The 22,789-nt window shown below is 41.1% G+C and overlaps 1 protein-coding gene across 13 annotated transcripts in view; it reads left to right on the top strand.

Moving 5' to 3' along the window:
* Positions 1–14,631, top strand: part of SLMAP (sarcolemma associated protein) — a 179,472-nt gene extending 164,841 nt beyond the window's left edge. For 9 of the 13 annotated variants that reach the window (XM_023200917.1, XM_023200904.1, XM_023200870.1 and 6 more), the window contains 3 exons: positions 1,424–1,595; positions 7,388–7,522; positions 12,057–13,935. In XM_023200917.1, the coding sequence (XP_023056685.1) occupies positions 1,424–1,595; positions 7,388–7,522; positions 12,057–12,149 (400 nt within the window). In that variant the 3' untranslated portion in view covers positions 12,150–13,935. Of the gene's footprint in view, positions 1–1,423; positions 1,596–7,387; positions 7,523–10,617; positions 10,708–12,056 lie in introns of all 13 variants that reach the window. The other 4 variants (XM_023200895.1, XM_023200878.1, XM_023200927.1 and 1 more) reach the window with 2 other exon arrangements.
* Positions 14,632–22,789: the final 8,158 nt, after the last annotated feature.

Genomic DNA, 22,789 nt, shown 5'->3' with positions numbered 1-22,789 from the left:
CACACGTATCAGGCTATTTTCCGCATATGTTATAAGTCAGATTTTTTTTAACATCAAGTTATAAAAGTGATAATAGAGACTGTGGTGGCTCAACGCCTGTAATCTCAGCACTTTGGGAGCCGAGGTGGGCAGATCACCTGAGGTCAGGAGTTTGAGACCATCCTGACCAACATGGAGAAACCTCGTCACTACTAAAAATATAAAATTAGCCGGGCATGGTGGCGCATGCCTATAATCCCAGCTACTCGGGAGGCTGAGGCAGGAAAATCACTTGAACCTGGGAGGCGGAGGTTGTAGTGAGCTGAGATCACGCCATTGCACTCCAGCCTGGGCAACAAGAGCGAAACTCTGTCTCAAAAAACAAAAAGGTAATCATAGAATTTATTAACCTTGGGAATAGCCTCAGAAGTTAATGATTCAATCCTGTTACTTGACAGTGAAGGGCACTGAGACTCTCCTTGTGTTAGTTATGTATATATTACATGGTATCTTGTATAGGTCTAAGAGCTCAGAAAGTGTTTACTCTGAAAATGAAATGTACCAGTTAAGTGACTTGCTTAACATCCCCTAGCTAAACAGTGGCAGAGCTCGGGGTGTAGAACTCAGCCTCCTACTTCTTTGTCTTATGCTCTTTTCTCAATTTGGTGTGTCTTCTCATTTGAACAGGTTTATCGTTACTTGAATTAGCAGTGACTCCTAAGCTTTAAGTTTCTGACCCCCATTCTATTTGTCAAGTATTTAAACTTACAAGAAATTGTTGACATATGTGTGTTCTTTTCCTGTAGAAGACCTATACTGAATCTTTTTATGATGAAATTAATACAATTTGATACAACAAAATATACAGTCAATTACCTCCTATTTCTGTTTTTAAAATTTCAACCTTGGCCGGGCACGATGGCTCAAGCCTGTAATCCCAGCACTTTGGGAGGCCGAGATGGGTGGATCATGAGGTCAGGAGATCGAGACCATCCTGGCTAACACAGTGAAACCCCGTCTCTACTAAAAAAATACAAAAAACTAGCCTGGCGAGGTGGTGGGTGCCTGTAGTCCCAGCTACTTGGGAGGCTGAGGCAGGAGAATGGCGTAAACCCGGGAGGCGGAGCTTGCAGTGAGCTGAGATCCGGCCACTGCACTCCAGCCTGGGCGACAGAGCGAGACTCCGTCTCAAAAAAAAAAAAAAAAAAAAAAAAAAAAATTTCAACCTTTGTGTATACTTGATGGGACACACTTTTAAGCTATAATTTTTTAGTGCTTTGATGGTTTTTGCTTATTGAATGAAAATATTTCATTCTTTTTTATACTTTTCTTTTTTTCTCTGAAATCCACTCTGTCCCTTCTAGTGAAATGTATAAGAAACTGGACTTCCTTCTGTGTCCAGTTTCTACCTGTGAATAACTGTCTGTCAATATTTATATTGCAGTTCTCAGAAGCAGAGTTTAGAGCTTACCAGTGATCTCAGCATCCTTCAAATGTCTAGGAAAGAACTTGAGAATCAAGTCGGATCCTTGAAAGAACAGCATCTTCGGGATTCAGCTGACTTAAAAACTCTTCTCAGTAAGGCTGAAAACCAAGCAAAGGATGTACAGAAAGAGGTAAAGCGAAAAGACATTATGAGCCCAATTATGGTTGGACTTAAAGCCAAAAGCAAATCAGATATCCATGCTAGTTAGAATTAAAGGGAAGCAGAAGTCACATTACCTGTCACAAAATTGATACTTGGAACCTCTCTGCTTGGTGATTTCTAGCTGTGTATCATGGTCCATATATAGAGAATTCTTCAGTAGGGTTGGTCTCAAAAATACAATATACAAAACTACATTTTAATTTTTCTCTACCAGTTAATTATATGAGAAACCCTTTGTCCCAGGTCTCTTGATCTATTGTTTAACTTTCAAAGAGAGTATTGTATGTAACTTAGCATACTTTTGGAAAGCAAACTGAGGCCATACTCTAATGTTATCTGAACCCCTCAGGTAAATATGGCCTGAAAAGTTACTTAAAATTCACCTCATAGCCAGGCAGCCAGCCAAACACATGTTCTGTGGCCTTTTACTTTCTTCTCCCACCCCCTTTTCACCTTATTCATAAATGTGCATGCTCACTTTTCATGTCATTCTGCTTAAAACCTTGAATTGAGTGGCTTTTTAAAAACTTGTGTTGAAGTCATAACAGTTAACTTTGGAACAGAAACCCTACCCAATTTCTTCCTGAGCAAGAGAGGTGCATTTCACTTCCCAAAGCCTTGAAGTTGACAGCAGGGCATAAGAGCTGCCTTCAGTCCTGCTGGCCTCATACCACTCCCTGCATTTACTCCTGGCCAGCTCGGGGAATGGAGAAGCCTGATACAACTTGATCTGCAGATCAGGGACCACCCCAGCTGTAGACTTTCTTAAAAGGATTCTTTATGAATTAGAAGGAAGTTGAAGACAACTGTTTGTCTTTAATAATGAACTTTCCCAAAGTTGTTTCTAGAAGATCTGCTTAATCAATGCAGTTTTTCTTTGCACTTTTCTTTCCTTGTAGTGTCCTGAATTTGGCAATGATTGTTCTTCTGTCTTCATGTTTGTTCCTAATGAAAAGAAATACTGTAACATTTTTTATTTTCTTGTGGACATACTGATTTTGTAATGTGTTCGTTTTTACCTTACTAAAGATATGTGTTTTAGAAGAAATCTCATTTTATTTGGTTGGAACACAAATTTTGTCCAAAGTAAATATCTTAGTATTTAATACTGTAAGCACTTTGTGTCCTTCCAGTCCATATGCCATAGTTCTTTCAAACTTTGGGAAGAATGCTGTGGTTGGAAGATTATTCTGTTGTATGTTACTATGAATGCATTAGCCATTTTGTTGCATTATTTGTTTGCCTGTTTTTGGTCACTGAGTAATCGGTGCAAAATGCTTTAACTGTTTCCACAAATGGCAGTGGCATGTTGTCACAGCATCTAAATTGTTGATAGTCTTGGATTGCATTAAATGCAGCACATTTAAAAATATGTCTGATCTTGTCAGTATGTTTCTTTTCTATTTTCTTGTTCACTGTTTTCCATTGTGAAATGATGTGTAGTCATCACACTCCTTTGTAATGTGAAATTGCTCTCTTTCTGTTTGTCCAGATGTTAACATGTTGGATACTATATACTATAGTTTAGTTATAGCTGTATACTATAACTAAAATGTTCTTTAATGTGGTTCTTATCTCTGTGTAATCCACTGCAAATGAATTATTGCCTTTTATTAATGCACATATATTTCCCTTCAACATTTCCCCTTTGTTCTCCTTTCTCTCATAGAATCATGCTTAATATGCACAGTATCTAATTATGTATTTTCAGCACTGTAACAGACTAAAATATTACAAGCTAAGCAAGCCCAGATATGATTCTTTTTATGAAGAAGAACCAAAGGTGTTGGTAATATTGTGTGATATTTGCCTCTTAATCAGGACCAAGCTCATTTGTCACCTCAGAGTTAGAAAGCAAGATGGAGCAAAAATGATAGCCAAGCAAGGCTGCAGTGGGTGACTTCTGTTGTACAAATTAAAATTTATATGTGTGGCAGCTTTTATATGAATATTTAACAAAGAAAAAGTACATGCAAAAAGTAAATCTTGTCTGGGCGCCATGGCTCATGCCTGTAATCCCAGCACTTTGGGAGGCCGAGGCGGGCAGCTCACCTTAGGTCAGTAGTTCAAGACCAGCCTGACCAATATGATGAAACCCCGTCTATACTAAAAATACAACAATTAGCCAGGCATGATGGCATGCGCCTGTAATCCCAGCTACTCAGGAGGCTGAGACAGGAGAATTGCTTGAACCCGGGAGGCGGAGGTTGCAGTGAGCTGAGATTGCACTCCAGCCATTGCACTCCAGCCTGGGCAACAAGAGCAAAACTCCATCTCAGAAAAAAAAAAAAAAAGTAAATCTTAATCCTCAGTATTAAAAGAAAATAATGATGTAGTTATATTTGACTTTAGAAAGCATCACTATATTTTAATTTAGTAGGAATATCTGCAATTTAAGGATTTATAGGCCGGGCACAGTGGCTCACCCCTGTAATCCCAGCACTTTGGGAGGCCAAGGTGGGCAGATCACCTGAGGTCGGGAGTTCAAGACCAGCCTGACCAATATGATGAAACCCCGTCTATACTAAAAGTACAAAAATTAGCCAGGCTTGATGGCATGCGCCTGTAATCCCAGCTACTCAGGAGGCTGAGACAGGAGAATCGCTTTGAATCCAGGAGGCAGAGGTTGCGGTGAGCCGAGATCGTGCCATTGCACTCCAGCCTAGGCAACAAGAGCGAAACTCTGTCTCAAAAAAAAAAAAATTTTTCATAAAACATTGAGCACATAGTCCACCCTGTAAAGACTGACTCAAGAGAGTTATTTGGCTTTACCTTCTTGCCGTGGGGCCAGAGTCCTTGCCACCCCTTCACATGCTGGAGGTGAACAACAGGATCCGCCTGGTTGAGCTGCCTTCCTGTGGTTCTGCTTCACAACTCCCGGAATGGAGAAATAAGTGCTTTGGTACACAGGGCAGACTGGATGTAAGAATGGTGGAAAAGGAAAGTAAGAGAAAACTTGTCAACAAAGCACTCTTTACTTATTTTTTATTAGTCCCTGTTAAGAATCAGATCATGGGTTATTGAGAATTTATGTTCCAATTTGCAGAAAGTAGTGTAGATACAGTGAATTTGCCTTGGCAATATGCCAGTAATCTTCTGCCTTCTGGAAGGAAGTCCACAGATCTTCACATCAACTGAAGAAAGCTGTCATAAAGCCCGTGAATTGTACTCCTTTAGTTCATTATCTGGCATACTATCCAGGCTTGTTGTTGGAATGTTGTTAGGTAACAGGGAGTGTCTTTCGTATTTTACCTCCCTCTCTGTACCCGTATCTTTCTTCTCTTTTTCTGGTGACCTCTGTGTTGACCCTAAGCCCCATCTCTCCTGTCTAATGTTTTTATACATTTACATTCCTTCTTAATATTTATCTTTGTTGAGTATGATGATAGGCTCCTAATTAGTAATTCCAAAGTATTTACATTTTTCAGAAGCATATAAAGGTTTCCTTTATTGAAGAATTTCTGGGATATAGGTAGAGAGGAACTGGAAAATTTCTACCCTCATAAACTACCTTTAGGGACAAGGAGGAACCTTTCTGATATACCTTACCCATGGTATATCTATTTTATATTCAATCCTTGTCTATCTTCCTTCTAAAACCTTCAAAGATGGCAGAATAGGGCCAGGTGCGGTGGTTCACGCCTGTAATCCCAGCACTTTGGGAGTCTGAGGTGGTCAGGCATTCAAGACCAGCCTGGTCAACAAGGTGAAACCCCATCTGTAATAAAAATACAAAAAAATTAGCCAGGCATAGTGGTGCATGCCTGTAAGCCCAGCTGTACCGGGGGCTGAGGCACAAGAATCCCTTGAACCCAGGATGCGGAGGTTGCAGTGAGCCAAGATCATGCCACTGCACTCCAGCCTGGGTGACAGAGTGAGACTCCGTCTAAAAAAAGAGAGAGAGAGATGGCAGAGTGGGGTAGTGGAAGTGGAGACAAAGGCACAGCCAGTAGCAGAACAATCTCTGCTCTTTGACTGTGAGCCCAGCTTGCGTGTAAGATGCAGTACCTAGAAGTGGAACCAGTCTAGAATCTCAGCCTCCAGGCACCATTTAAAGTAGGGGTAAGCCATACTATGTTTCATATTGGTCTCACCTTTAAAAGGCAGATGGTCTTTAAAAGGATGTGACTCTATATGAAAGTCAAAGTATATACAGTGAATTGTTTTCCGGAGCAGAAAATGGCAAGTTTTGCTATTTAAAAACTTCTACCAGAAACAGGCGGGGCATGGTGGCTCATGCCTGTCATCCCAGCACTTTGGGAGACGAAAGCAGGCAGATCACCCTAGGCCAGGAGTTCAAGACCAGCCTGGCCAACATGGTGAAACTCCATTTCTACTAAAAGTACAAAACATAGCCAGACGTGGCGGCAGGTGCCCGTAATCCCAGCTACTCAGGAGGCTGAGGCAGGAGAATTACTTCAACCTGGGAGGCGGTGGTTTCAGTGAGCTGAGATCGCACCACTCCACTCCAGCCTAGGTGACAGAGCTAGACTCCGTCTCAAAAAATAAATGCATAAAATAAAAATAAAATTTCTACCAGAAACGGATTTTTTAAAATGACTTTTAGTTGATAACCTAAGTTTTTTTTGTTTTGTTTTTTGAGATGATGGAGTTTTGCTCTTATTGCCCAGGCTAGAGTGCAGTGGTGCAATATCAGCTCACTGCAACCTCCACCTCCCGGGTTCAAGCGATTCTCCAGCCTCAGCCTCCCAAGTAGCTTGGATTACAGGCATGTGCCACCATGCCTGGCTAATTTTGTATTTTTAGTAGAGATGGGGTTTCGCCACGTTGGCCAGGCTGGTCTTGAACTCCTGACCTCAAGTGATCCGCCCACCTTGGCCTCCCAAAGTGCTGGGATTACAGATGTGAGCAACCATGCCCAGCCGATGCCTGTTTTAAGTGGAGAAATAGAAATTTCCCAATCATAGTGGTGGGTACTTCAGATACATTTCTTTGCTTCATCTGCCTAGAAAATTCACTTATCCAGAACACTTTAATACCCAGTAATTCTAGGTAAAGGGAAACCTATTGGGAATTAATACTTTTTACTTCAACACTGAAATAGTTTGGCTGACACTCCTTACCAGGATATAAACTCAGGCTTCCTAACATTGGCTATGGAATTTTTCTTCACCTACTTTTCTTTTGCTCAGTTTGAAATTTTCCTTTTCTCCTATAACTCATTTGGTGGGAAAAGTGATCCTTTATATTAAAAACAGATGACAAAATGGTGATTACTCTTAATTTTTTTTAACTCCAGGGCCAGAAAATTCTTACATAGAATAAAGTCAACATTAAAGACTTCTTTTTTTTTTGAGATGGAGTCTCCCTCTGTCACCCAGGCTGCAGTGCACAGTGGCACTGTCTTGGCTCACTGCAACCTCTGCCTCCCAGGTTCAAGCGATTCTCCTGTCTCAGCCTACTGAGGAGTAGCTGGGATTACAGGCATGCGCCACCACACCCAGCTAATTTTTGTGTTTTTAGTAGAGATGGGATTTCTCCATGTTGGTCAGGCTGATCTCAAACTCCTAACCTCGTGGTCCGCCCACTTTGGCCTGCCAGAGTGCTGGGATTACAGGCGTGAGCCACCACGCTCAGCCAAAAGACTTCTTGAGTGCAAGTTATTCCTCCTTAAACAAAAAGACTTGACTTTGGTGTTCCAGGTAACTAAATAGGGTGTGACATATAAGCCTGACTAGAACCATAACTTCATACCCATTTTAAGTTGAATCTGCACACTTTTTTTTTCTTTGCCTTTAGTATGAAAAGACACAGACTGTACTCTCAGAACTGAAGTTGAAGTTTGAAATGACTGAGCAGGAAAAGCAGTCAATCACAGATGAGCTCAAACAGTGTAAAAACAACCTGAAGCTGCTCCGAGAGAAAGGAAATAATGTAAGTCTTTGCAAACTTGGCTTAGCTTTGATTGAGAGGCACATAAGAGATTGAAATTGATTTTCAGAGGACTTTATCACTGATTTGTGAAGCAAATGGTACAAATGAAATAGGCTTTTCATGATGAAATTCCATGATAGAATCACTGTGCTGTCAGATTTTTAAGTAAGAATTTGTACCTTTAACCTATACCCCTAGAAGAGCGTCGGGACTGCCTGGAGGAAGAGCCTTGTTTGCAATAAAGTAGCTTGCCTGAGAACTGTCAGCTTTTCCCAGATGAGTCTGAAGCTCTGTCACTAAGCTATCATCTGGCTCTTGTTTCTCCCCTGCTGGGAAATGAAGCACTGTACCACCAGGGATCCATTTAAGAGAGAGTAGTACATGTTGTTCTTATACCAATAATGTTCTCACTGAGGCATAATTTCTAAAAAGCTTAATGTCTCTTTGTCATGTAAATATTAGAAAATATTTGGTGAGTTTCTGTAGTCCCGTGAGAGAGGGAGAGAGATGAACATTTTGGTATAAATTGAGTTTAATATTTTGTTTTTCATTTGCTAGAAAGACAGATGGTCTTTAAAAAGATATTATACTAAATAAATGTTGTGTTGTACGTTTTGGTGATTGTTACCTTTTGTGGGCCCTGATAGATGTTTAGTGTGGTTGGTTGTGCTCTGACTTATTTAAAACCACTGTCATGGCTTGGACACTGCAGTGTGCGTGAGCCACATACTTCCTATGGAGGAAGCCACTCTGCTTACCTTGCAGCACAAGTACAAAAGAGTGATGTTGCATGGCCATCCTGTTACTCATTTGCACACAGAATGCTCATGAGTTGCGTCCAACTGTCCTTTGCTAAAGAAAGTTTTAGTTTGTAGATAATAAAGGCTTGCTGCTTAGGTAGAAGCCTTTTAGAAGTTGATGAACTGGGTGTGGAGGCTTTATGCTAAGGAAAAATGGTTTGCAGTTACTTTTCAAAATGTAGATTGCATAACTCTTCTAAAATCAGATCACAGTGGTTTGATTACTTCTTTCTTTTGTGTTGATTCATATCCCTGGGATTTTGGAATTTCAGTCTACTGCTCAATAACCCATGAAGACATCTAGCATAATCAGAATAGATCCGCCCCGTACTATTTAGAACCTTTTCAAAAGTAACTTTGCTATTATTATTTATAGCTACAATTCACCTTAGGGGTGAATTTCCTTTTTTAGTGATATTGCACTTATAGTACTAAAATATTACTCTGTAATAACACTCATTGTAGCAATTTTCTTCCCATTTTAAAAATTATTATAATTCTGGTAACATAATTGAAAGCCCTGAGAGTCAGCTCCCTTTTTTTCTTTTTCTTTTTTTTTCGCTCTTGCTGCCCAGGCTGGAGTGCAATGGCATGATTTCAGCTCATCGCAACCTCCACCTCCCGGGTTCAAGCAATTCTCCTGCCTCAGCCTCGCAAGTAGCTGGGATTACAGCATGCGCCAGCACACCTGGCTAATTTTGTATTTTTAGTAGAGATGGGGTTTCTCCATGTTGGTCAGGCTGGTGTCGAACTCCCGACCTCAGGTGATCTGCCTGCCGCAGCCTCCCAAAGTGCTGGGATTATAGGTGTGAGCCACCACGTCCAGCCCTGCCTGTCTTTATATACCAAACCTTTATTACATGTCAATGTCTTGCCTGATTTAGGAAGCACACATTGTCACAGGGCATTTAATTTTTTTTTTTTGAGACGGAGTCTCGCTCTGTGGCCCAGGCTGGAGTGCAGTGGCCGGATCTCAGCTCACTGCAAGCTCCGCCTCCCGGGTTCACACCATTCTCCTGCCTCAGCCTCCCGGGTAGCTGGGACTACAGGCACCCGCCACCTCGCCCGGCTAGTTTTTTGTAGTTTTTAGTAGAGACGGGGTTTCACCGTGTTAGCCAGGATGGTCTCGATCTCCTGACCTCGTGATCCGCCCATCTCGGCCTCCCAAAGTGCTGGGATTACAGGCTTGAGCCACCGTGCCCGGCCAGGGCATTTATTTTTAAGCTTGAAAGCTGTGTCATCTAATAAGCAAAAGAGCTTTGGTTGAAAAAAAAGATTTTGTTAGAGGCATAAAATAAACTTTAACCATTGCTAAGGGAGTACATTGTCAAATAATGGATTTCAGGTATTGAGCAAAAATAGTGTACTGTCAAGCAGAGAGCATCAGCTGATGGTGAAGTGTTGTCAGTGGTTTGTTTTTTGTTTTTTTGGTTTTTTTTTTTTTTTGGAGACAGGGTCTTACTCTGTCACCCAGGCTGGGGTGCAGTGGCGTGATCTCACCTCACTGCAGCCTTGACCTTCCTGGCTCGAGCAATCCTCCCACTTCAGCTTCCCAAGTAGCTGGAACTACAGACATGTGCCACCATGCTCAACTAATTTTTGTATTTTTTGTAGGGACAGGGTTTTGCCATGTGGCCCAGGCTGGTCTCGAACTCCTGGCCTTAAGCAATCTGCCCACCTCAGCTTGCCAAAGTGCTGGGATTACAGGCATGAGCCACTACACCTGACTTGCTCTGTCTTCATGTGCTATATTTTGTTAGAATGTTAGGTATACCCACATTGCCCATTGCCTTCAGCTGTTGTTTTTTTTTTTTAATGGAGTCTCACTCTGTCACCAGTTTGGAGTGCAGTGGCACTATCTCAGCTCACTGCAACCTCTGCCTCCTGGTTCAAGCGATTCTCCTGCCTTAGCCTCTGAAGTAGCTGGGATTACAGGCATGCACCATGCCTGGCTAACTTGTATTTTTAGTAGAGACAGCGTTTCACCATGTTGGCCAGGCTGGTCTCAAACTCCTGACCTCAGGTGATCCACCTGCCTCAGCCTCCCAAAGTGCTGGGATTACAGGCATTGAGCCTAGCTGTTCCTTTTAAACTGATGGTTTCCCAACTTGCACACCACAGTCTATCAGATTGTGTTAGATGTCTTTAAAATGTTTCAATCTGTGCAAAACCTGAGTGGTATACTTCTATTATTTCATTCTTTCTTCCCTACCTCTCACCCTACTGGGGTCTGAATCCTCTTACCTGATTATTTTCATAGCATAAAATGATTTTAATATGCCTTCCCTTCTTTAGCCTTCCATATTACAACCCGTCCCAGCCGTATTCATCGGCCTATTCCTGGCTTTCCTGTTTTGGTGTTTCGGTCCATTGTGGTAGAGAAAGGTACAAGCACTATTGTTGAGTCCTTGTCTGTTTGTCCCCGTCACCTTTTTGTGCCATATTTGTAATATAGTGCATGGCAAGAACACACAGGTATTTTGTTACCTGAAGCAAACCCTTCATTTAGTATGCCATGTATTTGTGTCATACCAATGAACTGAACAGTCAACTAATCCTGTAACTTTTTGTCTTGTTTACTTTGTAGTAATGCTAACCATGAGTTAATTCCAACCTAACCAGTTGTTAATATGCTTCCATTAACTGAGTCTTTATCTCTAGCAAACTGGAGTACACTATGAATTTCTGCAATATTAGTACCCTCTTTCCAATTATGTGTTTAATCAGATTTGAATGAGAAATGAAGAGTTTGCCTCCTTGAAATTTTCAGCTAGCTTTCTTCCCCTTCCTCCTTATCCTCTTCCTTTTCATAGTGTAGATTTTCTTTGTTTCAACCCTTTGCCTGTTTATACTATGCCTATGAAGATGAAAAAGAATGAGATTAACATAATGAACCATTGGCTCACAATCTCAACCCCATTGTGTACTTGCAAGGATATAAACGTATCCCGTTTCTTTCTGAGCCCTGACCGCAACATCAGAATATTTCTTTAAAAACCAGTTTTTCTCAATAATACTCCTGGAATACAAGTAAGAATACAAGTCTCAATCAAAGCAAGTTGATCTTGTAAAGCCCTCTCAAAGCTAGCAGGCAGCAGCGCATCCATGCTTGTCTCTAACTGGCATGCATGTTAGTAGAGCATATGAGGTGATCATGTGGCTTTATTACACTGAACAGAGTCTTTACCAGAATTGTCAGACAGGCAGGATCCCTAATGTTACTTCTCCATCTTGAACCCTCTTTGATTTTGTCTTCTGGGGTTTCAAGTTCGAGAACCAAAGCCTAGACCATTATCACCTTAGCCACTATCCCCTTGCATAAAATATCCCAACATGTGAGTCTGGTTCTTATCAATAAATAAACATTTTGAGCAGAAACCTACTACAGGTGTCTATATACATCAGTTATATTGGAATATATGGATACCAGAGTAAATAGGCAGAGCCCACAAATTTTCTTAGAAGTCACTATTAGTTTTCAACTGTAACAAAGTTGAAAACCTCCCAGGACTTTCTTGGGATGTATTAGACTTCCAAATTGGTGGTCCCACTATTATGGCTCTCCTCATACCTGCACTCCCTCACTTTTTTTTTTCTTTTCAAACTTTATGATGCAAAAATAAGATTTTTCCAATATTCTGTTAAGTATTCAGGACTCTCTGGAACCAAGGGGTTAATAGGTATGAAAACAGAGGGGAGAATGTGATATTGACTCTTGGTTTCTTTCCACACAGAAACCCTGGCCCTGGATGCCCATGTTGGCTGCCCTGGTTGCAGTAACAGCCATCGTGCTGTACGTGCCAGGTCTGGCCAGAGCTTCTCCATGAGAGCGTTCCTTGAGTCCGTACACCGTCCTCCCTCTAGAAGCTGGCATCACACTCATGCTGGGGACAAACAGAACCATTTTCTTCCTCTTTACCTCTTAAAACAGCAGAAGTACAAGAATACAGCTGTAGGGTCATTGCTTTAAATTATATAAAATGTATCTGTCTATAAAGAAGATATAAAATTGTGACTTTATTCTACTGTAAGCAATAATTTGCTTGCAATTTTTCATGTAATTTTTAAATTAGTATGTTGAGATTCTGAATATTATGGTGGCCTAAAGTAGGCTTCTTGGTACACCAGATTATTTATAACATTAAATTTGTGAGTATTTTACTCTGAATTCTGATGGCCAGATAATTCATTTTTCCGATTCGATAACTACCCAAACCAAACAACCAATACATACATGGGAAGAGAGGCCCTGTGTGCTCAGTGCCTATCAGTTTGAAATATATACACATATATATATTTTTTTTTACATATTTACGCCATTTTTACTCATAAAACCACTGAGCTATTGGGAACAAGACTTAGAGACAACTATTTGCGTAGATTTTTTTTTTTTAAGGAAAAATACATTTGGAAAATAAACTGTTATGGTGATAATTTGGGGAATATGTGCACGCTTGTTCAGCCTTAATGTGACTTGAAGTTGTGGAGGACATCAACTTTAAAAAACTTTCCATGAGAGTGTGTATTTTCTTGAGCAAACTGAAGAATTTCTGGGAGCAAAAACGTAGTAATTATACAATTTCAGTGCAGTCAACCAAACTGTTGAGTCAATTGGAATGTAATTTATTAAACCTCATGTATTTAAAGAGATATTTTTCTTTAAAAGGCAAGTTACTTTCTCATATACAGCATTTTAGGAAGCATGATTTTTTTTTTTTTTCTGTCATCTATTCCTCCAAGCATGTTTAATTGAAGAAAGTATTAATATCTCTTTAGATAAGCTTGTATTGACCTAATTTGGTTTATGATGTGTCAGAGCTAATTCATGTTCAGGGTGAGCTGTTGTACCTACCAACAGATTTCCTGGTTGAGTATGCAAATGGTTATTTTCTTTTTATTGTTGTTAATTGGGACTTTCTGTTAATGAAATGCACTATTCCCAGGATATAGTGTTCTATGCACAATGAAGCACCTAAAAACACTGCTTGATGTTATAAATTTAAAACACAAGTGAAAGTTTAGCCATGGTTTTGTGCGGCATCATAGTTATGTCAATAAAGTTTATTTAGGTCTTAGAATATCCTAAAATATCACATAGTTAAATTTTTCAGTCAGTAAAGACCGGGAGGGAATGTCAGTGAATTGGCTTGAATGTTCTGTGGCAATCCACAGGTCTAGTCAAATATTGAAATAGGAGTTTAGGGTATAATTTGCCTTGTGATGTTTGGCAGTCACTGTTTATACTTTAAAGGTTATATTTTAAGCTATTTGGGATTGCTGTTGGGAGGATCACTAGATTTATGGAGGAATTAGTCACAAATGACTTGTAGAAAATACTGTCATATAGTTCATTTCATCATTTTCTGTTGCAGGAAGCCACTCCACCACAGAATGCTAATATGCCAGTGGTACCCAGTACCTCTTGTATATAGGTTATTGCAAATATTGTTCTGAAATGCTTAACTTCAGAATTACATTTTTTAAAGTAAATAATTGTTTTAAATCTATTTTGTAAAGATATAAACTACAATAGAATTTCTGGAGTACAGATTAAACTATTTGCACTAACATACGTGATGTGCATGATTTAATAAAATAACTTTACTCTCCCTACGCATGTTTGAGTTGAATATCATTGAAGTTCTCAATGCTGACTCTACTATTGGGTTGTTAATAGTCTTCTCTTGAAATGACTCTTTATGCAACATAACATACATTTGATATTCTTCGGGGTTTAAAAGAAAACACTTAGCTGTTTCCTCCAAGTTTTATTTGCCTTTTATTTAACTTACTGCCCTATTTTTTTTCTCTTTTAATATGGTTATTGTTAAAATGAGAGTCACTTGCTAGACTGGTCTCTTTAAATGTAAGGTCTAGTATCAATATTTACTTCATTCAAGTGGAATAAATGGCTTTTTGTAGTTACTTCCAGTTTTCCTCAAGAATCTAAGTAAGTCTGTTCATAAGCAATACCTTCAGTTTTGTTCAGCTCACTTCCAGGTTAAATAAAGAGTAGGATTATTCACTAGTAATAATAGAGTCATTAAGAAATATTAAGCATTGCAGCTAAAAATTGAACAACCCTATAATGATACGTTTAAGAATTATTCAAAGGTGCTACATGGCAGGGTCAGAAAATAAAAAGAACATGGTGTTTGAAGCAAAACAGATCTGTATTGGCATCTTGGTTTTATCAGCTGTTGTTGCCTTGCACAAATCACATTTTCTCTGAGTCTCCATTTTCTCATTTATAACATGGGGACAATAATACTTATATTTGTGGTAGTAGTGTGAACATTAAAAAGATAATGTATGTGAAGTACCATTCAAGTGGTGAATAAGTTTTTATGAGAATGTCATACTGAAAAAATATTACAAATATTAAAGTTTTAGGTAAGCCAGTACATCTACTTTAATTAAATGAATTGATTGACTCAACCATTCAGAATTTGTGTGTGAATGAGATATACGTGAGATACATATATATATTTTTTATGAGAAAGCATTATCACCTAGCTCTGTGTGTTGCCTTCATAGTTCACTCTTTTGGAAGTAATATGCTTGGTTTGATGATGAACCAGTTGCCCACAATGGTTTTGGAATTCCTGTCATTATTGCCTTTAGAGCCACTTTGAGTCACATGTGAAAACCATTCACATTGCCCTATAGTCAGAGGCTTTTGACAAAAACTAGTATTGCCTACGTCATCTCTCACTTTAATCACTACACTTGACCAAAGTCTAGTGACTCTTGGCTGCTTCCAGTGACTATTTATCTACCATCAAAAGGATGGGTGTCTGCTACGAAAGAGAAAAAACTGCATACAAATCAACTGAGTTAAAACTGCAGCCTTGGCTGCAGATACAAAAATTAATACAGAAATTAACCAGGCGTGGTGATGGGTGCATGTAATTCCAGCTACTCAGGAGGCTGAGGCAGGAGAATTGCTTGAACCTGTGAGGCAAAGGTTGCAGTGAGCCAAGATCGCACCACTGCGACACTCGTCGCACCGTTGGGTGACAAGAGTGAAACTCGCATCTCGAAAAAAAAAATGCAGCCTTGGCCGGGCGCGGTGGCTCAAGCCTGTAATCCCAGCACTTTGGGAGGCCGAGACGGGCGGATCACGAGGTCAGGAGATTGAGACCATCCTGGCTAACACGGTGAAACCCCGTCTCTACTAAAAAATACAAAAAAAGCTAGCCGGGCGAGGTGGCAGGCGCCTGTAGTCCCAGCTACTCAGGAGGCTGAGGCAGGAGATTGGCGTAAACCCGGGAGGCGGAGCTTGCAGTGAGCTGAGATCCGGCCACTGCACTGCAGCCTGGGCGACAGCACGAGACTCCCTCTCAAAAAAAAAAAAAAAAAAAAAAATACAGCCTTGCTCCCAAAAGTTCACTTCTGGATAATTATTTTGAAAACATAATTATGTGTATAAAAATGTACTAGGACATGTAGTGCAGCATTTTTATCATAGTGACAGATAAACAACCTAAGTGGGTCATTGTTTAAATAAATTAATATTACCACTCTATAAATTACTGTGGTTACAAAGTATGTGGAAAGATACTCATACTATATTAAGTAAAAGAAAGAGGTTACCAGTGTAAAATAACCCTGGTTTTACAGAGGAAAAGAAATGTAAACATACAACGTATATTTATAACAGGAGAACTTAAGAGGATTTATACCCAGACTGGTGGTAGTGGTTGTCTTTGTATGATTGTGGGTAAATTTAAATTCCCTTCCACCTTTATGATTTTCTTTTCTTTTCTTTTTTTTTTCTCTTTTTCTGAGACAGAGTCTCACACTGTTGCCCAGGCTGGAGTGCAGTATCATGAATCTCGGCTCACTGCAACCTCCACCTCTTGGGCTCAACAATCCTCCTATCTCAGCCTCCCAAGTAGCTGGGACTATAGGCATGTACCACCACACCCAGCTAATTTTTGTATTTTTTTGTAGAGATTCAGTTTCCCCATGTTGCCCAGGCTGGTCTCGAACCTTCTGGACTCAAGCTATTGTTCCCCTCAGCCTCCCTTTTGTGATTTCTAATTTATTTTTAGTAATTAATAAATACGTGTTGCTTGTATAAATTTTTTAAGCTACAGAAATGTTCCAAATTGGCTTTCATCGTTGAATGAGTAATTAACTTGTCAGAGTACCCACCCCCACCTTTAAAGGAGCTAATGTTCATTTACACTGAGGAATTCTGGTGTGTTCACTCAACAGTCAGTCTTATAATTTTAAAAACGCTTTGTACATATTAGTCATAGAATTATAATGCTGGAGAAACCCTTAACAATCCTATCCCATCTTTTTGTTTATCCAGGAAAAAAATCCAGAAAATTTTTTACTTGGAATCATTAATAAAGTTGAGAACCAAGATGTTTCTCTTTTTTTTTTTTTTTTTTTTTTGAGACAGAGTTCCACTCTTGTTGCCCAAGCTGGAGTACAATGGTGCAATCTCAGCTCACCACAACCTCTGCCTCCCAGATTCAAGCAATTCTCCTGCCTCAGCCTCCCAAGTAGCTGGGTATACAGGCATGTGCCACCACACTCTGCTAATTTTGTATTTTTATAGAGACGGGGTTTCTCCATGTTGCTCTGACTGGTCTTAAACTCCTGACTTCAGGTGACCCGCCTGCCTCAGCCTCCCAAAGTGCTGGGATTACAGGGATGAGCCACCACACCTGGCCTGTTTCTTTTTCTGCTACTCTATGTTGTGTCTCCAGGTTTCAGTGGTTTCATATACATTCATTTAACAAATACTTATTGAGTGTCTGATATGAGGCGCTGTGCCAGATCCTGACAACACTCAGTCCCTATCTTCATAGAGCTTTTGGTGTGGGGGTGAAATACAGGCAAGGAAGCTGGCAATTAAAATACAGTGTAATAGAAGAAGACACTGGAGTCTATGGAACCATAGAAACATTGGGTGCATTTCCTCTGACCTTCAACCACTCAACCTTCCAACCTGGGGATATCTGGCTACAGAGCCAAAGGTAAGTTTCCCTTCTAGATCGTCTGAGGAACAGGTCTGGTTTCTCTTGAAGCACATGTCATTGAAAACCATTAAGATCTGATCTTGATTTTCTTTAAAAGGGCATTATGACTGGGAAGCATTTTTAAGGCTTTGTGTATACTGTCATGGAATTTTTCCCTGTTAAATGGTTTGAACTGTAACTTGTGAGTAACAGGTAACTAGCGAAGAATTTTTTTTTTTTTTTTTTTGAGACGGAGTCTCACTCTGTCTCCAGGCTGAAGTGCAGTGGTGCCAACTCGGCTCACTGCAATCTCTGCCTCCCGGGTTCAAGGGATTCTCCTGCCTCAGCCTCCTGAGTAGCTGGGACTACAGGCCCACCACCACGACCAGCTAATTTTTTGTATTTTAGTAGAGACAGGTTTCACCATCTTGGCCAGGATGGTCTCCATCTCCTGACCTCGTGATCTGCCCGCCTCAGCCTCCCAAAGTGCTGGGATTAGAGGCGTGAGCCACTGTGCCTGGCCTAAGGTTTTTTTTTTAGGTTTTTTTTTGTTTGTTTGTTTGTTTTTTAAGCCAAGAGAAAGTGTTTTAGCCAGGCAGGCTCTTTGAGTAGGCGTCTCCTATTGACGAGCTGGGGCATGGATTGGATGAATCCAATAATAAATCCCTTGCACGTGAAGGCAAGTGTCCACCATGTCTTGTTTGTGTTTATTGTCCTGCTCATTCAGTAGATTGAGCAGGACCTTTTTTTTCCCTAAAGATTAAGCGCCTTTCAGCCCAAATCTTAAAATATGTGATCTGTTACCCTGTCATGCAAGGACACTGAGTTAAAACCTATACAGCCTATGAAAAAGACACCGGGTGCGGTAGCTCACGCTTGTAATCCCAGCTCTTTGGGAGGCCAAGGCGGGCAGATCACCTGAGGTTGGGATTTCGAGACCAGCCTGACCAACATGGAGAAACCTTGTCTCTACTAAAAATACAAAATTAGCCGGGCGTGGTGGCACATGCCTGTAATCCCAGCTACTCAGGAGGCTGAGGCAGGAGAATCGCTTGAACCCAGGAGGCAGAGGTTGCAGTGAGCCGAGATCACACCATTGCACTCCAGCCTGGGCAACAAGAGCGAAACTGTCTCAAAAAAAGAAAGAAAAAGACATCATGAGCATTACGAATAAGAAAGGCAAAAGGGGCCGGGCGCGGTGGCTCAAGCCTGTAATCCCAGCACTTTGGGAGGCCGAGATGGGCGGATCACAAGGTCAGGAGATCGAGACCATCCTGGCTAACACGGTGAAACCCCGTCTCTACTAAAATACAAAAAACTAGCCGGGCGAGATGGCGGGCGCCTGTAGTCCCAGCTACTCGGGAGGCTGAGGCAGGAGAATGGCGTGAACCCGGGAGACGGGGCTTGCAGTGAGCTGAGATCCGGCCACTGCACTCCAGCCTGGGCGACAGAGCGAGACTCTGTCTCAAAAAAAAAAAAAAAAAAAAAAAAAAAGAAAGGCAAAGGGACCAGGGGAGGGAGATAAGAACAAGTAGAGAAACTGTTGTTGGTTGTGCTCCTGCTGCTCACAGTGGCTGTTCACCTTGTCATTTTCACCTTTTGAACTGGCCGGAGAATATCTAGGTAGCCAGATTTCATTTAGCAGAGATTCAAACTTCTACTTCGTGAAATTTCATCCTAGGATTTTTCTTTATCCTAAATTCTGTGTACTCATTTATCCCATCAGCATCGTGCTCCACATAGAATTGGAAGCAGGTGTGCCTGCTTGGAATAGCATTCTTTTCCCTCTTAAATGGCGGGATCCCTTCCTGCTAGACTGAGGATCCTTCCTCATGGCAGGTTCTACAAGCAAACAAGGGAGGAGCTGCAAAGGCACTAAAAATCCCAACCATTTCAACTTTTTGAATCTCAGGCTTCTGCCGTAAATTACTTCACTGTGTAATCTTTGCATAGTTATGTCATTTTGTTTTGGATTGAAAACTTGCTTGAGATAATTAGCCCATGCTTATTTAGCCTCCCCCATTACCCCTCCTCCTGCACTTCATAACTAATCTTCAAAGAGTTAATGTGTTTTGAATATCTTAAACCAAATTTTTGTTTTATTTTTTATTTTTAGAGACTGGGTCTAGTTCTTTTGATCAGGCTGGTCCTGAACTCCTGGCCTCAAGCGATCCTCCTGCTTCCCCCGCCAAAGTACTGAGATTATAGGCATGAACTATCATGCAAGGCCTTATTTTCTTTAAATAGTGTTTATAGAGCTCATTACATTTTCTTCTACGCAGTAAATTTGGGATAGTTTTAAAGTTGAGCATTCTAATTTAGCACTTTATGTTCCTAATCGCATTTTTTTTAAATCCGCAAGAGTTTATGCAGTCACACAACTTTGGCAAATAAAGTTCTATATTTTAAATGCTTTTGCCAAAATTAGGTGGTAAATACATATGTGCTATGTGCATATATAGCCCTTTTTATCAATGAAGATGAGTAAGTACTGTGGTATCACCTGTAATAAATAGAACCTTCTGCCTAGGTCATCTGTCTTTGAATACCTAAAATACACTTATTGGCCAGGCACAGTGGCTCACACCTGTAATTCCAGCACTTTAGGAGGCCGAGGCAGGCGAATCACCTGAGGTCAAGAATTCGAGACCAGACTGGCCAACATGGCGAAACCTCATCTCTACTAAAAAAAAAAAAAAAAAAAAAATTTGCCAGATGTAGTGGCACATGGTGTAATTCCAGCTACTTGGGAGGCTGAGGCAGAAGAATTGCTTGAACCCAGGAGGCGGAGGTTGCAGTGAACCGAGATCTTACCACTGCACTCCAGGCTAGGCCACAGAGCAAGATTCCATCTCAAAAAATAATAGTAAAATAAAACATTTATTTCTCTGGCCTCATGTTATAGCAAAGTCCTCAAAATCCCAGCAACTCTGGAGGCCGAAGTGGGAGGGTCGCTTTAGCCCAGGAGTTTGAGACCAGCCTGGGCACATAGTGAGACCTCCATCTCTAAAAAAATTAAAAGTAAAGTAGCCAGGTGTAGTGGCACATGCCTGTAGTCTCAGCTCCTCAGAAGGTTAAGGCAGGAGGATCACTTGAGTCCAGGAGTTCAAGACTGCAGTGAGCTATGCTTGCACAGGGTCTCTAAAATAATAATTTTTTAAATTAAAAAAAAAAGTTACCCATTGCTATGTAACAGATTACCCCCAAAACTTTAGCAGTTTAAAACAGCAAATAGGCTGAAGGTGGTGGCTCACGCCTGTAATCCCAGCACTTTGGGAGGCGGAGATCACCTGAGGTCAGGAGTTCAAGACCAGCCTGGTCAACATGGTGAGACCCTGACTAAAAATACAAAAATTAGCTGGGCGTGGTGGTGGGTGCCTGTAATTCCAGCTACCTGTAATTCCAGGTAGATCACCTGAGGTCAGGAGATCAAGCCCAGCCTGGTCAACATGGTGAAACCCTGTCTAAAAATACAAAAATTAGCTGGGCGTGGTGGTGGGTGCCTATAATTCCAGCTGCTTGGGAGGCTGAGGCAGGAGAATCACTTGAACCCAGGAGATGGAGGTTGCAGTGAGCTGAGATGGCACCATTGCACTCCAGCCTGGGCGACAAGAGCGAGACTCCATCTAAAAATAAATAAATAAAAAACACACAAATATTTAGTGTCTTAAACAGTTTCTAAGGGTCAGGAATCTAGGAGCAGCTTAGCTGAGTGGTTCTAGGTCGAGGTCTCTCCTGTAGTTGCTGTCAAGCTGTAGACTGGGCCTGGAGGATTTTCTTTGCTCATTCAGGTGCTGTTAACTGGAATCTTTAGTTCCTCACCACGTGGGCCTCACCATAAGGCTGCTCAGATAAAGCAGCTGGCTTCCCTCAGAGCAAGTGATTCAAGAGAAAGGCAGAGGGATGGATGCCACCATATTTTTCATAACCTAATCTCTGAAGTGATATACCATCACTGCAAAATCCTGTTGGTCACACAAACTAACTCTGATATAGTGAGGAAGGTAATAACCAAGAGCATGGATACTAACAGGCAGCAGAAGAGAGCCAGGTTACAGACTGGTTCTTCACCTAATTTCCCAGTAGGAAATTTTGGAATTGTTGATAAGCTCCTTTTAATTAAGTGTATCAAAACAGACAAACTAAATGACTTCTATAAATTACATCCTGGCCAGGCACGGTGGCTCACGCCTGTAATCCCAACACTTTGGGAGGCTGAGGCGGGTGGATCACGAGGTCAGGAGATTGAGACCATCCTGGCTAACACGATGAAACCCCGTCTCTACTAAAAATACAAAAACTTAGCCGGGCATGGTGGCATGTGCCTGTAATCCCAGCTACTCAGGAGGCTGAGACAGGAGAGTCACTTGAACCCAGAACGCAGAGGTTGCAGTGAGCCAAGATCGTGCCACTACACTCCAGCCTGGGCAACAGAGTGAGACTCCATCTCAAAAAACAAAAAAACAAAAGAATTAGATCCTTCCCCAATCTATTGATTCCCCAATATCAGTAAATCATTAATATTGATTCTAAAGTTATAAGAAGTCCAAAACAAGAGATCTCTAAGGATTACTGTCATACTCACAATTTAAATTTAGAAATTGTTTTCAAAATTGATCAAAGTAAATAATTTTCTTAAAACTGTGTCTTCAGCCACTATTTGAAAAGCTATAGGCCTGTAATCCCAGCTACTCAGGAGGCTGAGGCAGGACAATGGCTTGAACCTGAGAGGCAGAAGTTTCAGTGAGCCAAGATCGCACCATTGCACTCCAGCCTGGGTGACAGAGTGAAACTCCGTCTCAGAAAAAAAAAAAAAAAGAAAAGCTATAAGGACAGGGTTTTTTTTTTTTTTTTTTTTGGTTTTGGTTTTGGTTTTTTTGGTCTTCTTTCCTTTTTTTGTTTTTGTTTTGTTTTATTTTGATTTTTGAGACTGGGTCTCACTCTGTCACCCAGGCTGGAGTGCGGTGGTATAATCACGGCTCACTGCAGCCTTGACCTCCCAGGCTCAAGCAGTCCACCCATCTCAGTCTCCCGAGTTGCTGGAACTACAGGCACGTGCCACCATGCCCAGCTAATTTTTGTATTTTTTTTTGTAGAGATAGGGTCTCCCTGTGTTGCTCAGACTGGTCTCAAACTCCTGGGTTCAAGCAATCCTTCTACCTCAGCCTTCCAAAGTGCTGGGATTACAGGCGTGAGCCACTGTTCCTGGTCGGACAGTTTTTACTGGGCACTGGGCTAGGTGCACCTCTCCTCATAGCTTACCCCTCCTTCCCTAGACTGTAATTGTTGGTTGCTTCTCTGTCTTCTCTACGAGACAGTAAGTTCCCAGAGTTCCCAGAGGGCAACTAAATACTGGGTCTTTACTCACTTTGGTATAACTGAAACCTAGTACAGTTCCTAGAACATTTATTTATTTATTTATTTATTTATTTATTTATTTATTTATTTATGAGACGGAGTCTCGCTCTTTTTGCCCCGGCTGGAGTGCA

This window comes from Piliocolobus tephrosceles, chromosome 2 (assembly GCF_002776525.5).
Source record: "Piliocolobus tephrosceles isolate RC106 chromosome 2, ASM277652v3, whole genome shotgun sequence".
In the NCBI taxonomy this organism is placed as follows: Eukaryota; Metazoa; Chordata; class Mammalia; order Primates; family Cercopithecidae; genus Piliocolobus; species Piliocolobus tephrosceles.
Note: the sequence above shows the minus strand (reverse complement) of the source record. Positions and strands in the feature narration are given on the sequence as shown.